This window comes from Vombatus ursinus, unplaced genomic scaffold (genome assembly GCF_900497805.2).
Source record: "Vombatus ursinus unplaced genomic scaffold, bare-nosed wombat genome assembly UNPS02013950.1, whole genome shotgun sequence".
Taxonomy (NCBI): domain Eukaryota; kingdom Metazoa; phylum Chordata; class Mammalia; order Diprotodontia; family Vombatidae; genus Vombatus; species Vombatus ursinus.
In genome coordinates, this window is record NW_020953728.1 from 178,765 (window position 1) to 196,618 (window position 17,854).

A 17,854-nucleotide genomic window follows, 5' to 3' on the forward strand; every position below is an offset into this window, starting at 1 on the left:
AACCCCATCCAAGAACAAAGGTGAGTGATAATGGTTCATGGTTCCAGAACTGGAAAGGTAGTGTGAGAACAAAAAAGAAGGAGCAGGTACACATAATGATGATGATGATGATGGCAGCATTTATATTACACTTTAAGGTTTACAAAGTGCTTTACAAGTATGACTGCATTTTATCTTCATACTCTACCTCAGAGGTAGGTGCTATTATATTCCCATTTTACAAATGAGGAAGCTGGGGAAGACAAAGGTTAAGTGATTTGCTCAGGGTCACACAACTATTAAGTATCTGAACTAGGTCTGCCTGACTTCAGATCTAACATTATCAACTATACCACCAAGATAGCTGGTGAGGAGATAGCTAAAAAAGAGAGAATGAAATGAAATATGACCGAGACTTTCTAAAAATACTGTTTTTAGAGAGACAATCACCCATCAGCAGAGTGGGGCCCTAGGGAAGAAGTTTTTCCAGGGCATGATGCCTGGTATAGGTGTTCCAGAAGCTATAGGCAAGGAAGCCATTGGGATGGTGACCTGGCTCACCAAAACCAACCCTTCTACATGAGCCCCTGATGCCATCCCTTCCGGTTTTCTCCAAAATATTTCCCCAACAATTATCCCCTCTCTCATACTAATCCTCAACCTCTATCTACTGATTCCTTCCCTATTGCCTAAAACCATGCATAAATCTCATTCATCTTTTTTTTTTTAAGGCAAATGGGGTTAAGTGATTTGCCCAGGGTCACCCAACTAGTAAGTGCCATGTGTTTGGTCTGAGGCTGGATTTGAACTCAGGTCCTGTTGACTTTAGGGCCAGTGCTCTATCCACTGCACCACCTAGCTTCCCCTCATTCATCTTAAAAAGAAAATCCTCTCCAGTCCTTACCATCTCCTCAAACTATTGTTCTATATCTCTCCTTTCTTTCTCAGCTAAACTTTTAGGGAAGAAAACTGTCTACATTCATTGCTTCTACTTCTTTTCTGCAAGACAGGTTCCAAGCTTACCATTAAACTGAATGAGAAGAATGGAAACAGTGAGATCCTAAAAATGATGGAACAGAAAACAGAAACAGGAAGTAGAGACACTGTGTGCATATATACAAGGGGGTGGGGGGATGGGTAGAGAGAAGTATGAAAGAAATTGTGTAACCTAGACTACTTATTTATGGACTCTCAAAAAATGAAGCAGTGTTATACTATGAAAATTAAAGATGCCAAATTGTACAATTTACTTATTTGTATTACACCCAAAACCTAGCTGCAGATGCATAGCTCTGTACTGTCTTGGTTATTTCATTAACTGAATTAAATACTGAGGCTTGGATAAACAATTGCAACATCCTCAGGCATGCTTATTCTGGATATTAACTAAGATTCAACTTGTCAACAGTTTTTTAAAAGTACAGTTCTAAAAAAGCAACAAGTTTTCATGCACTATACATTACTGTTAATTCAAATCTTCACATCACATCTTTCAGATGACTCTGTGAATACCTGAGATTTTCTGAACTTGCTGTTTTGTGCAACTGATTTAACATATTTGATATTCTAAATCTGAAAGGTTTTTTTAAGTATATGAATTTATTGTGTAACACTTTCAGGAAACTCAAGATTGTTAAAGTGGATGACCACTCCACATAAGGCATAGCCTCTATTTGCACAATTTCTTTTAAGGTTGCAAAATCTCTACCACACAAGGATAACCTGAAACCTTCTTCATATCCTGAAATAAAGAGGACCTCAGAAGGACTATCTTCAAGTAGTTTTGTGTTTCTAATCTCACATTACCTCCATATCAGTGAAACTCTAATATCACTGGGAGGCAACAAAGCACAGAGCAAAAAGCACTAGCTCTAAACAGAGGACCCAGTTCAAATCTCACCTCTCAGTTTTTAATTCCCCTTGGCCTTAGTTTCCTCAGCTGTAAAATGAGAGGGTCTCTTAGGTCCATTCAAGCTCTAGATCTATTGATCTACACAAGTCCAAATTTTTTTAATGAAAAAAATATATCATCAAATATAAAATGCCAAACTATAATAACTATAATAACAGAAAGTACATAATGATGATAAATCTACAACAAGAATTACGAAATGTTAATGGTTTTAAAATTCAGAGGAAAAAACTAAAGAAATAAACACTTATAGTATGTTCAATTTTTGTGTGTATATGTGGCATCTACTTCTCTGTATCTCCACTAACCTATAAAATATTTACCTAAAAGAAATTCTGGTGCTTGTTCAAATTCCAACTCATCTTTATTCAACGTGATATTTCTAGGCAGATCAGCCAAAGTTAAATCAGGAGCAATATGGCTTATTGGGATAGTAAGCCTTGGTTGATCTCGATTAATTAAGAGATCTCCTGTGAAGAGAGGAAATATGACATTATTGTTAAGTGTGACATTTAGTTAAAAAGTGAGTATGTTCAATATTTATTTTTGACTGATTAGGTACTTATTAATCCCACTTTGATCTGCTTACCCCACCATCAAATTTTTGTACTGATGTATCTGATTTTGTCCAAATGTTATAGTTCACATATTTAAAGACAGATAATAATATAAAATAAGACATAGATGTAGATATATGTAGATGAAGATGAATGGATGTACATTTGTATTTATTTGCTCTGCCATGACAATGTTTCTTTTCTTTTTTTCATCTCTAATTCTTTCCTTTTTTTCCAACCATGTATTCTATTAAAGTCTGCCCTTTATTTTCATCATTTTCTATATTCTTTCCATTTGGAAGTTTTGAAAAATTTCAGACTGACCATTAACTCTAATTTTTAAATGTTCACATCTATTGTTGTAAATCAATGACTCCTGAAAAGCAGAGTCTTATGACCACTGGGATACCTGTAGAGTGACAAAGTGGTTTGGAGAAAGTATTGTCAGAGATAAAAGATTTGCTTGCTCTATACATGATTTTCATCACAATTCATCCTTTTAGATGCAGATATGCATAGTATAAGCAATAGAAACTTCAGGACACAGACATTACAAGGAGGGCAATCAGGATAGCACACACATGTACAGAAAGGCCTGAGTACATGCTGTCTAGTCTTTGCTTACAAATACATATACATATTGGCCCTTTAATCCAGAGAAAACACATATAAATTGGCTCAGAAACATTGGGTGTGCTAAAGAATATTCCCACTGTCTTCAGTGCTAAAGTATACTAGTTTTAATAGCTTCAGGCGGAATTCTCTAAAGTTGTACATGCCCTCATGTTCTCTGCCACTTCCCAGATTAGCTGTGTTAACTCATACTGTTAACTATTCCTAAGACACCTAAAGAAAGACAACAATTTAGAATGTTCTCAGCTCTACAATATCTTTTCCGTCAAAAAGTTTTTCATTGTGTATCTGTATCTTGTACTTATATTTGTTCAGTATTTAAATACTGAAGTCATAATGGACAACAAAATATCTACTTTTATTTTGTCCTGTATTTATTACTACACTAGAATAAAATATATCTCAAAGACTCTTTTAATATACATATGAATGCAATAGGAATAAGAACTGGACCTGAAATTTCATTGGTAGAGGGAAACCCAAGATGAGGAAATTTCCTCTAGCAAATCAGTTAGCACATTCTCTCCAACCTCTAGTCTTAGAGAAATTGCCCAGAGCACTGAGAGTTTCTGACTTGCCCAGGATCACATAATTAGAAGCTGGAATGGAACCTAGGTCTTCCTGATTCTGATGCCAGCTCTCTATCCAACACACACACAAACACACACACACAGAGTATGATGTAGTTCTCAAAGGAACCCACCTCATCATTAAAGGGTATTATCTCAATTAGTGCTGCATCTTAGCAAATTATTAAAGCACATACCTTCTTCAGTTTTCTTCATTAAATCATCAAGTAATATTTTTTGTTGTGCTTCACCATCATTAAAACTATATAAAGCCCATTTCTTTAACAATGTTTCTCCTTCACCACAGACATCTATTTCCAATAAACCAGGAAACCATTCTTCCATGAGAGAATCTATGTGGTCTACAACTTGTCCCAAAATAATACAGCCTATACAATCGAAGAAATAGTTCATTAAAATCATATTCAAATGCTATATAGTTATAATTATACACAGCTTTTATATATAATTAATATAATATAGTACAACACAATATTTGTGATATTTCACATGTAGCTATATAACAAATAGCTTTTAACTGTAAAGTGAAAAACAAATATATGAACCTTTCTCAAATAATATGAGACAATATTTAGAATCAATTGATTTACCTTTTCTGCATGAAGGTGCTGTAATTTTCAAGAAACTCTCTGAGCTATTGTCGAAAATTGAAGATTCTACCAGACAATAGGCTTCAGGAGACCAATTCAGGTAGATGCCTTGTCTCCAATACATTCTGTTAGGGCGAAGGGCCCGTTCTGAAGGAAATTGCAAAAATTTTATGACCTTCAATAATAAACTCCACCAAAATTGATGCAAAATTCCCAAAACAATGACATAAAGCAAAAATTCGAATAGTTTTTGTTTGAAATGAAAAACACTGGCCACTAAAAAATATCAATTAATTCCAAAAGGATACTCCAAAAAATACTCTTTGGAAAATTAAGAATTATATTTATCATTAAATCTTTCACCTTTAAAAATCAGAACTGAGTTCAAATATGCATCGACCAACTTGGAAATACATCAGTTTCCATTAAAAACAACAACAACCTTATACCACTATACAAATTGTTGTGGTTGTGTAGTTGCAAGTAAGATGGATTTTGTTATTCCTTTTAGAGTTTAGTTTCCCAGGATCCATGGCTAAAATACATAATATTTCCCATGAATTATGGTTGAAAACATCTCCACCACACTTGCAAGGTGAGATTTAGGGATGACATCATGTACACCTGCACTGTCCTAGTGTCATGATGATATTGCTAAAGTTAACCTGTGAGCTTACTGTTGGCAATATGCCTTCTTTGTCTGTTGCCCTATAAAGCAGGTGGTCATTGGTCAATGAGTGGGGAACCCATTTTGGGATTTGGGTAATGTATAGAGGAATGCATGTACCTGCCTTGATTGGCCCCCATCAAGGCTTAGGGGATCTCGAAGGAGTTGTACTCCCATTCTTGCCCACTCTTGTGAGAAATGTGATTAGGGAATGCTGTAGGAGTTGGCACTCCCATTATCAGCAAATATCCTTCTGAAAAGACTAGACTAGAATAAAGTAAGCTTATTTAACCCCTTCGAAGCTGTCTTCCTGTCTGACCAGATCAAAAGTGAACCTGTGCTAGAACACCTGTTAGTGTTAGGAGCCTCTCCTGTGTTCTCCTGCCCAATAAATGGTGTTACCTGTGAAACAATAGCTTTAGTGCAATTAACCTGGGAGGAAACTGAGTCAATGAAAGGTGTTCAGTTGTTTTTCCTATTAAAGATAGTGCTGAAATCTTAATGTGTTAACCTTTCTTTTGCAATTCTAATTATCCATCCAGAAAGAAATATAAAGTTTCGTGTTGAATTACATTTCAAAATATAGGAACAGCTCATTTATCTGAATCCTGCCACACATAAGTTTGAGTTTCCATGTAAGAAGTAAAGAAAATTATGTTTACTTTAGCAGTATATGATTAGGTCTTTCTAAAACACATTGTATGCTTTCATGGCTTCTTAGTGAATGCTAAATTTTTGGATTATTCAGTAATAAGGAAACTGAGACATGATTATTATGAACATTAATTACTATGCTATGCTATAATTACAATACAGTGTTGCCATCAAGGGGAATACTGCTAGCTGTGTAACATTATTAAACTCAGACTGCAGTATTTTTTTTATTCGGTTCCTATGTTTGTGCCTGTTAACTCCTTTACTATCTTTCTGTCAGCTATCATTTCTTACTGCTGTCACAATGTCTGTCTCTAGTTACCCCTATCCTTTCAATGGGCTACTTCTTCCATGGGTTGGGAAACTAGATGACCAAGTTTATGAGAAGAGTGATTAGGCCCTGCTTGAAGACCTAGGAAGGCATTCCTATGAGTTAAATGCATGAACTTTAGTTTAGCACAAGGACTTTATGCCAAGTAGCTGCTAGGTGACCCAGTAAATAAAGTGCTAGGTCCATAGTCTGAATGACTTAAGTTCAAATCAGGCCTCAGACACTTAATAGCTGTGTGAACCTGCTTAAATCATTTAACCTCTGTTTGTCTTAGTTTCCTCAACTGTAAAATGGAGATAATAATGGCACCTGCTGCACATGGTTGTTGTGAAGATTAAATGAGATAATATCTGTAAAGTGCTTAGCACAGTGCATGGAACAATTATTCCATTCTCTTTATCTTATGATATCTGTGAGATACTGCCCCTTTCACTTATGGACATTTTGGTTGATAAAAGGAAACAAAATGAACATCTATTTAGGGAAAATTTATTTTAAAAAATCAACTTAAAACATAAGTAACATGGTAATAAGAGATACAGACTGTTCTGAGAACCAGATAGAGAAGTGTTCATCAGATACATGTACTGAAAGGACCTGTATAAAGTCAAAGCAAAGAGCAATGATAGCTGCTGGGTATGATTATTCCTTGGCTTATATATATGCAATAAGCCGAACAATTATTTGGTGAACATGGGAAAATTACGTAAAGACTAAAAGAATAGTACCTGACAAAAAGGTGACATAATTGAGTTTCACATCACTGCTTACAAGGAGGCACCAATTTAAGGCATCATAATAATAATAATTGTAGTAGTAGTAGCAGCTAACATTTACATAGTGCTTTAAAGTTTGCAAAGTGCTTTATAAATTTTATCTCATTTTACCCTGGAAGATAACTTCTATTATTATTCCCATTTTGCAGATAAGGAACCTGAGGCAGACAGTAGTTAAGTGACTTTTCTAGGGTCACACAGCTTGTTAGTGTCTGAGGTCAAATTTGAACTTAGGTCTTCCTGGCTCCAGGTCTAGTATGCAACCTACTGTGCCAACTAGCTGCCTAAAAAAACAACAGTAGAAGAAAACTAGAATAGGAGAAAAGAAGGAATTTATTGCTCTCTAGAGCCAACGAAAGCCTAAGAGAATAGAAACCTCTCAGGTTGCTCTCTACAGACCTTTTTGTTTTCGAAAAGGAAAAATTTTCAGATTTGAGGAGCTTGTCAGCTCTCTAGGTTTCTTTTAAGTGTGTGCCCACTTTTCTCCAAGGACATTGTGTACATTTATGGAGAAGCGTGACTAAGATTTGTGGGTGGTTAGGTATATTTTGATTATTCCTGCTTTGCCTTCTATTAGTCTTATTCTTACTCCTGCCAAAAGAGTTTTAAAAGAGTCTCTTACTGCATTGGCAGCCCAAGAGAAGCAGAGAAGTAGTTTCACCCAGCAGGAGAGCTGTGAGGACCAGAAGGGAAATAGCAGAAATGTGTTCCTCCCCCCCCACCAGTGATTTATGATAGAGATTGTTCTTCAGAGAACAAGGACCACAAGGACTACCATTCAGAGTAGTGAGCTGCCCTGGGCACGTGGGCGCCTACTCTTTATTGTTCTTCTAGGTTTCTTTTAAGTGTGCGCCCACTTTTCTCCAAGGACATTGTGTACATTTATGGAAAAGTGTGACTTAAGATTTATGGGTGGTTAGGTATATTTTGATTATTCCTGCTTTGCCTTCTATTAGTCTTACTCTTGCTGTTGTCTGCTAGTATAAAAGAAAATGCTGTTGTGGCAACTAATTTTGTGTAAATCGGAAGCACACTGGTGGGACCTTAAGAGTAATAAATAACAGTAATAAATAACAGGAGTGTATTCCTTCTCACACCAGGCTTACCACTAGAGCTTTCATAAAAGAATCTGAGTAGTAGCAGCATGGCGTGCCTCCTTTTAAGAAATCCAGATCTACTGTGAGTACAAGTTAGGTGAATAAGCCAATTCAGAGAGGGAGAGTCCGAGATCTACACCTTCAGGCTACTCTGTTCATCTACGGGGCTGGTGCAATGCCTGGGCTACATATTTGTTTTGGTTGTTTAGAGACTAATGGTTTTCAGCAGTAAACCTAATTATTAAGGTTCATGCACTTGAAGTCTGAATAAGTGAGGTATTTTACTCATCATTATAGATAGTACTCATATGCCTTGGCACATTTTACCTCAAAATATTAAAAATCTTTGAGGTTTTATTTCTCCAGCTAAAGAGTATCAGCAATTTACTGGCATTAAATACGTACCTCTGCCTGAGAGTATGTAAGGAGAAATTTCAAGTAATCGATTGATCAGTCTGGACCAAAATCCCATGGGAAAATAAGGCATTTCATACAACCTAACAATAACTTCAGAATTTTCACAGTGGGGAAGTTCTATCACAGGTCTTTGATCAGACAAACTAAAATGGAAAAAAGAAAATCATCATTTTGCATTTTCATTACAACTTCAATCACACTAATTTATTCCTATTGAGGATAACCAGTAAATTAAATACATGTTTTTTAAAAATCAAGAGTATTTCCCACCATTCCCATAAATTTATTTGTACACATGTATGATGAGGCAGATGGAGCAAACAGGATGCAGGATATGAGATATGAGATAAAATACGGGATGTGACCAGCCAGAAAGTGCTCAAGAAGACTATGCATTAAATCAAAACAACTCTGGGGTACCACATCACACCTATCAGATTGGTCAACATGACAAAACAGGAAAATGACAAATGTTGGAGAAGATGTGGGAAAATTGGAACACTAATGCATTGTTGGTGGAGTTGTGAAATGATCCAACCATTTTGGAGAGCAATTTGGAACTATGCCCAAAGGGCTGCAGAAGTGTGCATATCCTATGACCCTGCAATGGCACTTCTGGGGCTGTATCCCAAAGAGATCATACAAATGGGAAAAGGACCCACATGTACAAAAATATTCATAGCAGTTCTTTTTGTGGTGGCAGAGTTGGAAATTGAGAAGATGCCCATCAATTGGGGAATAGCTGAGCAAGCTGTGGTATATGAATGTGATGGAATACTATTGTGCTATAAGAAATGATGAACAGGCTGACTTCAGAAAAACCTGGAAAGACTTGTATGGTCTGATGCTGAGTGAAGTGAGCAGAACCAAGAGAATGTTGTACACAATAACAGCCACATTGTGTGATGACTAATATTGATAAACTTAGCCCTTCCCAGCAATACAAGGATCTAAGACATCTCCAGAGGCCTTGTGATGGAAAATGTTGTCCACATCCAAAGAAAGAACTATGGAAGTTGAATTGCTATTTTTTTTTTCTCTTTTGTTGAGTTTTGTTTCCTCTTTCTGATGGTTCCTCCTATTGGTTTTAATTTTTACTTGCAACATTACTAATGTAAAAATATGAATGTAATATGAATGTAAATGTATAGCCTATATCAGATTGTGCACCATCTTGGGGAGGGTGGTGGGGAGGAAGGGGGAGAAAAATTTTAAACTCAAAATGGAAGTGATGATTGATAAATCAAAATAAATGAATATAAAAAAAGAATTAAAAAAATTAAATAAAAAGAAGACTATGCATTAAAAGCTCCCCACCATGGACTTATCTGTGCTGTCATAAAGCACCCCCTCAACTATCTGACATTCCAGGGCAGCTCTTCCTCTTCCCCTTTCTCATTCCCCCTGCTTATCTGTATGCATTTACAAAGACACTCCAGATTACTTAACATTCTAGAGTCCTGTTTTTCCCTCTCCTCCTCCCTTTTCCCTCTATTCTATCAAACTACATACAGACCAGACACCTAACCTAGCTAGGTGTTCTGTCTCCCAGGAGAGCAGGGCCTGCTGATGCTCTCTCCCAAGGGAAGTAGGGCCTGCTGGACACTCAGGCCTCCCATGGGGAAAGAAGTCAGCTGCGTGTGTCACCCCAATAAATGCCCATTATTTAACCGGAGATGGTCTAAGTGAATTTATTCAAGACACTACAACCTATGTGTCTACTCTTTGCCATTCTGGTGGTGTACAGGGAAACAAAGAAAAAAACTAAAAGCTCTATGATGCTATTATTTACTTTTGACATACAGAATTATCTAATCTTGTTATTTTCTCAAAAATTTCCACTCCAATTACAGTTTCTTGAGGAAGATCAGATGCTATTGACAATCTGACCCTATGTAACTCCCCTCAACATTCTGGAGTGCCTGTGAAGTCCAAGAACCTGTATTTGGCCAGCCTGAAAGCCTGTAAAGCTGTATTATGTGAAATATAGAGCAAGGTAAAGACTTAGTTCTTGCGTGAAAAATTTACTGAGATACACTTAGGAGACACTGAGACAACAGAACAATCAACTAAAATTTCATTTAAGAATTAAAGAAGTGTAAAATGTTAACATTACAAAGAAGAGAATGATGTTTAATATGGAACAATAAGAAGGTAGTCTTCAAAGTCGTACTTACTGACCACACTCTTACCTCCTTTACCCTTGTCCTCACAGTTACCTGCTTTCTTTAAAAAGTCTTATGTACTCTGAATTTATCATAAAGCAATATAACTGATTTCTACAAGCTTCATACGGAACTGGTTCTACTTCTTTACTGTTAGATAATGGTTAGCAATGTCATAGGACTTAAAAGAGAAAGATTATAGAAACAGAAATAGAAAATTATAATAGACATCTAATCCAACTTCTATTTTACAGAGGAAGAACTGAGGCTCAAGAAAATCTAGTCAGATCCACTGCCTATTAGTGACATAATCTGAATTAGAACTCAAATTTCTACATAATCATTGTTATAAAACAGAAGTACAGTTATTAACTTGATGTATAACTTTGGTGAAGTCAATTAATCTCTCACACTCAGTTTCCTCATCTATAAAAATTATGGGGTTAAACTACAGTAAATCATCTCTAAGGTCTCTCCCTTTTTCTAAAATCCTATGAGTTTTTCTCAATGAGATTTTGTTTTACTTCACTTGGGCAACTCACGTTCGTGACTTCCTTTAAGAAGCCTTCCCAAATAAAACATAATTATAATCATTCCAACATTCTATATTACCTCATTACTTTTCTACTTTCTACCTTACAGAAGACAACAACAAGGAGAAGTATGGCTGGAAAAGAAAATGGGCTTCATGAAACCTATCTGTTGAAGATTTCATGTAAAGAGAAAGAATGGATAGTCAGCACAAGTGTTATACTGGCACCCTTAAGATAGACCTAAACAAATCTCCAGCATAATGGGCTTATATTCTTATGAATAATTTAAAGAAAGACATTGACAAGAATAGCAGAGAATGTAAGGCTTGGACACTGCACTGGTAGAGAGAGTACCCATACTAGTGAAATCACAGATTTATCTGAGCATTTCGTTCCAATGTGTGTATGATGATCATCTAGCATTTTCTGCTTTTCATTGCCTCAAGAGGCAATCTTGAGAATCTTCTCTAATTCTCTAAGGGAAAAATAATATTGTGGGAAAAAAAAGTAGTTGCTTAATACGTGCATCAGATAATCCAACTTCCATAATTTAAAAAATTAAATTAAAATGTATAATATTCTATGTTGCATTTATATTTAGAGTTTACCTGCTTGGAACTAGCAAATGTTCTTCTCCTATTGGTAAAGCAATCTGGAATTTTTCCAGGAGTTTAAAGTACTGAGACATGTAGTTCTTGGGAAATCTGCTCTTCTTTGAAAGGAACTTTTCCACATCTGAACGCTGAATAATACCCTTAGGATATTTAGCTAAGCCTTCTACTTTCACTGTCAAAATCTGAAAGGAAAAAAGTTCACCTTCAATAATTATATTCTGAATCACTTTAACTCCACAATATTTTATGTTTTACTCTCAAGAGAAAATGGTCAGAACATTTTCATCTGCATCAAGTAAGGATGTTACACTGCTAGAAACAGAACATGGTATATGATATAAACATACTTATTTGTAGAGAAAAATGGATATATACTCTTTTTGCATCCTTGATTCCTTGTGACAATCCGTAGACAGCCCACCAATTTACAACTCCTCACATACAGTGGAAATAACACTTTGCAGATCCACCCCCATTCTACAGTATTATAGAATATTCTACTGCTGTCATATCAGTCAATTCCAATTTCATAATATTTCATTTTTCTTATTTGGTTCTACTAATTCAGATAAGAAGCATAAAATTTGCCTCTATCATAACTTCCCATATTTCCATCTCTTCTTCTGTCTCACTCTATTTAAACAACCTTTTCTTGTTTACAGTCACAGAAGTAATTTAGTCAAGATCAACCTCACTTCTTTTATACTGTAAAATGCATCCTGTTCTGGTTCCTCCATGTTATTCCATTTTTTGTTCATGTATTCCCACAAACTTCTTTCCCCTTTTCCACTATAATAGACCTAATAAACTTTTTGTGGGGTTCTAGGATTATCTACTTGCATAGTAAAATCCTTTTTTGTTGTTGAAGTTGGGAAGGGAGAGCATCCTAGGGATGGGAGATTGCCAGAGAAAATGCCCAGAATTGAGAGATGGGGCATCTGGTTAGTAGAACATCCAGGAGGCTGGTGTCACTAGAGCAAAGTATCAGGGAATTAAGAGTTGGAAGACTGAAAAGGCAGGAAGGCTAGATTAGGAAGGTCTTAGAATGCCAAAAAAGAACATTTGTATTTGCTGGAAGCCACTGGAGTTCACTGACGGGTGTGTGTGTGTTTATGTGTGTGTGAAATCATCAGATCTGCATTTTAGGAAAATCTCTTCAGTGACTGAATGGAAGATGGACTGGAGTGGGGAGAGACCGGAGAAAAGACGACCTTGATTACTGCAGGTTATTGCAGTAATCAAGGCAAGAGGTGATGAGGGCCTGTATTACAGTGTAGGAGTGACAGTGGTTTGGTTGTTGCCCTTTGTTCTTGAAGAGGACCAAAATGACATCACTATGTTAGATTCAAGGTACAATGTATCTGTGGTTAATCATATCAATACGAGCTTGGAAGGCTCTACCACAGGTTGGGCACAAATAGTCTAAATGAACGTTTGGAGTGGAGATGTCTAAATTCGTGCATCTCACATTTCTTTTGAGCTACTGCAATTCTGCTTTGTTCAAAGAGTACAGCACCTTCTTTGATGTGGGCACACCATGCTGGGCGGTCCAGTGGCAGTGTCTCCCATGTCATGCAATTGATTCCAAAGTTCTTCAAAGAGACCTTTAAAGAGTGTCCTTGTATAGCTTCTTCTAACCTCCATGGGAATGCCTGCCTTTTGTGAATTCTCCATAAAATAATATTTTAGACAAATATACGTTTAGCATTTCAACAATGTGGCCAGCCCATTGGAGTTGTACTCTCTGCAATAGAGTTTGAATGCTTGGCAGTTTAGCTTGAGAAAGTACCTCAGTATCTGGTACCTTAACTTGGCAGGTGATCTTTAGAATCTTTCTAAGAAAATTCAAATTGAAGCAATTCAGTTTCCTGGCATGGTGTTAGTAGGCTGTCTAGGTTTCACAGGCATAGAACAAAGAGGTCAGCACAATAGGTCTGTAGACCTTCAGTTTGGTAGTCAGTCTTAATACCTCTTCTCTCCCATACTTTTCCTTTGGAACCTTCCAAACACTGAGCTTGCTCTGGCAATATGTGCATCAACCTCAGCATCTATGTGTACATCCCTGAAAAGTAAGGTAAGTGAACTTAATCCACAGCATTCAAAATGTCTCCATTTGTTGTAATCAAAGGTTCCACGTATGGATGGTGTGGTGCTGGCTGGTGGAGAACGTATATTTTTGGTTGGTGTTAATTGTTAGGCCAAAATTAGCATAAGCAGCACAGACCTGATCCATGCTTTGTCACATCTCAGCCTCCGAGGCTGTACTGAGCACCAACTCTCCCTCAACGTTAGTCTTGGCTTGTAGCCTTTTCAAGTTAAATAATTTACCATCAGTGCAGTAATTGACCTTGATACTGTTCTCATCCTCACAAGAGAAGGGGGCATATTGGAAAGATGTCACAAAGGTGAAATTGATAGGTCTTAGCATCAGATTGGATATGGGGGATTTAGAGATAGTGAGGAGTCCAGGATGACTCCCAGGTTGCAAGCCTGAGGGACTGGGAAGATGGTGTTGGCCTCTGTGGTAATTAAGAAGGCAGAAATTGAGTAGGGTTTAGGAGAAAAGATGAGTTCCATTTTAGATATATTAAGGTTAAGAAGTTTATGTTCATCCAGTTCAAAATGTCTGAAAGGTCACTGGAGATGCAAGATCGGACATCAGCAGAAAGTATGGGACAGAATAGGCAGCTTTGAGAATCATCAGCATAGAGATGGTAATTAAATCTATGGGATAATTACCAAGTCTACTATGTGCCAGCCACTGTCCTAAGCACTGTCCTAAGTGAGGAAATAACAAAAGTAAAAGTCCTTGCCCTTAAAGAGAATACATTCTAATTAGGCAGACAAAATACACATATTGGTATATGCAAAACACATACAAACTACGTAAAATTACCTTGGAGCAAAAGACATTTGTAGCTAAGGGGGACCAGGAAAGGCTTCAAGCAGAAGGTGGTACTGGAGTTACATCTTAAAGGAAAAAAGAGATTTCAAGATTCAGAGGTGAGGAAGGAAAGCATATCATTAATGAGAAACAGATTGTATAAAAAGCATGGAGAGGGGAAATGAAGTGTGCAAGGAGGGACAGTATGGCTAGACTGTAGAGTATACAGAGCCATGTAATGTGTAAGAATAATGTGTAAGAATGTGTAAAGGTAGGATGAAGCTAGGTTCTAAAGAACTTTAAATGACAGAGCAACTCATAGCTAATTCTAAAAATGGTAGGGAACCACTAGAGTATACTGAGTAGGAAGTCAGACTTATGCTGTGGGAAAATCACTTTGATGGTCATGTTGAGGATTTATTATAATGGGGAGAGACTAGAGGCAGGGAAACTAGTTAGTTTTCTAGTGAGGAAATAGTCCTAGTGAGGAGTGATGAGGGCCTAAACTAAGGTGTTAGCTGTTAAAATAAAGAGAAAGGGGTGTAGTCAAGAGGTGTTATAGAGGGGACTACAAGATTTTGAAACTGATGGGGTTTATGGGACTTATTAAGAGTGAAGACTTGAAGATGATGTTAAAGTTGTGAACCTGAATGACCAGAAATATGGTGGTGCTCTTTATAGTAACAGCAAAGCTCAAAAAAAAAAAATGGATGAGTTCTGCTTTAATCATACTAAGTTTGCAAAATGCATGGGACATCCAGTTTGAATTGTCCAATGAACAGTTGGCAATGTGAGACTGGAGCTCAGCAAGTAGACTAGGGCTGAATTATAAAGGGAAGAAAGAAGAAAGCTGTTAGGTAAAATTACAATTAGTAAGAATGATACAGAGCAATCCTATGCTTCCAGCAAAGAAAAAAGGAGCAGTCAGAGAGAGAGAAGAGGAGAACTAGGAAAAAGCAATGTCATGAAAACCCAAAGACTAGACAGTGTCCAGGAGGAGAAGGTGGCTACAGTGTCAAATACTCCAGAGAGCCAAGAATGATGAGGACTTAGAATAATGCCATTAGACTTGGAAATAAAGACTTTGGAGATAAATACTTCAGTTGAGTGATAGAGGCAGATTGTAAAAACTTTAGAAGAGTGAAAAGAGGAAAGAGAGTTAAAGAATGTAAATTATTCAAGGAGTTTGGCTAAGAAAGGGAGGAATGTTACAAGGAACAAGAATCTGAGATCTGTTGATGAGACAAAAAATTTCATAGAGAGCATAAGAGGTCCCACTCAGTCAGTCCATCTGAAGACAGGTTTCTGACTGATGTCTCCTAGCTTCTAAATTGCACTTCATGATTCCAGTATGTTAAATAGTAACCATGGTCTGACCTAAATGATTTTAATTTCATTTTCTAATTTCCTTGGGTGCAAATATTGTAGACTTGCCAGTACACCGTAGTACCCTGGAAGAAACTGAAACAAGATTACCCATCTTTGAGTTCTCCATCTCCCTATTAAGATTCCACTAGCCAGTTATCAAATCTCTAGAGTAGAACTGAGGTACAAGCCAAATGAAACTTGGAACAAGCTGTCATGGCTGATTCATGCAACATGGAAATCAGTACAAGAACTATATTTGTCCCTGGCTTAGGCAAGGCCATTAAAGACAGGAGTTGATTTAGGGATTACACAAAACTTAAAAATATCATTCACATTAAAACTTTTTTTTTCTTTTGTTTGGGTCTGTCAGGCTTATTTTTAGTAAGAAAATTTACTTCAATGGTTCAGACTGGAAACTTTCTGAAATTTATAGTGTAAGAGAGTTGTCTGGGGCACTGAGGGATTAATAATTTTCCAAGGGGTAACAAAGTTAGCATGCATCAGAGAAAGGAATTGAACCTTAGTTATCCTAATTGTCAGGGTAGCTAAAACTAAGCTGAGCTACCATGCTGAACATGTTTTCTTATTTTTTTGGTTAATAAAGGCAAGGAGTCTAAAAGTTACACAAAGAGTTAGAAGGATAAATGGATCATCAATCAATCAATCAATAAACAATTATTAAGCACCTATGCCACTGTGCTAAGCACTGGGGATACAAAAAGAGGTAAAAGATTATGCCTGTCCTCAAGGAGCTTATAATCTAATAGGGGTGAAAACATGCCAAAAAAAATACACACACATACACACACACAAAGCAGGCAATATACAGGATAAATAGGAAATAATTAACAAAAGAAAAGCACTGGAATTAAAAGGAGTTGAAGAAGGCTTCCTGTAGAAGGTGAAATTTTAGTTGAGACTTAAAAGGAAACCAGGGAGGTCAGTAATTAGAGTGGTGGAGGGAGAGTGTTCCAGGCATCATGTTAGGATCGTGTTAGTCAATAGCGTCAGTGGAAGAGAAAGCAGTGCATGGGCTTGAATTGTGTCCTTTTAAATAATTAAATAAATTAATTAAATTGATTAATTAAAAAATGTGTTTTACATCAATTGAAATAATAATCATGGGCCAATTTGCAAAGGAAATCAGTGTTCCTTCAGATTGCCACACAAATAGCAATAAATAAATGAATATGTAATAACAATAACAATAATTTAACATGTTATAGATGAAACTTAATGTCAATATTTTGGTCAACATGATTTTTTGCTACCTTAAAAAAGTTCCTAGCCTAACTGCTCTTTTATTTTACTTTTATCCTGGAAGGTTAAGAAAGCTATCTCTGCATCTCCTATACATATTTCAATGCTGAGATTTAGTTATCAGGTTTTTAATGCTCGATTTTATTTTCATGTGGCTTTTTTTCATATACACCAGATGAATTTGGGGCTTTCTTTAATAAGCCTATATTGAATGACCTATACTAAATACAGCACTGCAAATGTAAATTCAATGGACCTTTCTTTCATGAAATCATCATTGCTCTCACTTAGATTTACAAAAAAATAGAACTAAATATCACCTTATGTGAGTTGGGGTTTTTTTTTGGTGTGTGTGAGTGGTAGGCAGGTTGTAATTGTTTTCATTTCATTATTTAAACCCATTTTTAAAAAAAAATTCACTAAGATTGTTTTATATTTCAATTCCACAGTATAAATATAAATTATTTAACTACTAACAAATTTATCACTTAACAAGCATTTCAGAACATAAATTTGATGTAGATATCATTTACACAGTCAGCTGTATATTTGTTATAAGAGTGAGTCCAAAGAAATTAGAGAAAAGTTCTTTTCAAGGAAAATTACTGAAGAATAAAAACAAAGGAAAAACAATTAAAAAACTTAAAAACATTAACTGAAATGCATTATACAAAAGCAACAGTATGTATTATGATCAATTATGTATAAAATTTTAAAAGACATTATTATTATTGTACCAGGCTCTGAAAGTTAATAGACTGGCATTTTAACAAAGCAAATGTACACAAGAGACTCTATCATTTAGAACCCTCAACAGAAAATGTATT

At 36.2% G+C, this 17,854-nt stretch overlaps 1 protein-coding gene across 5 annotated transcripts in view; it reads right to left on the bottom strand.

Annotated features, from left to right (window-relative positions):
- Positions 1 to 17,854, bottom strand: part of LRRK2 (leucine rich repeat kinase 2) — a 228,053-nt gene that overhangs the window by 50,126 nt on the left and 160,073 nt on the right. For all 5 annotated transcript variants that reach the window (XR_003568832.1, XM_027858947.1, XM_027858948.1 and 2 more), the window contains exons 34-38: positions 11,510 to 11,697; positions 8,192 to 8,346; positions 4,262 to 4,408; positions 3,848 to 4,039; positions 2,215 to 2,361 (exon numbers count right to left, since the gene is read on the bottom strand). Coding sequence is in view for 4 of the 5 variants with exons in the window: in XM_027858947.1 (XP_027714748.1) it covers positions 2,215 to 2,361; positions 3,848 to 4,039; positions 4,262 to 4,408; positions 8,192 to 8,346; positions 11,510 to 11,697 (829 nt within the window). In the remaining variant the exon portion in view is untranslated. The remainder of the gene's footprint in view (positions 1 to 2,214; positions 2,362 to 3,847; positions 4,040 to 4,261; positions 4,409 to 8,191; positions 8,347 to 11,509; positions 11,698 to 17,854) is intronic.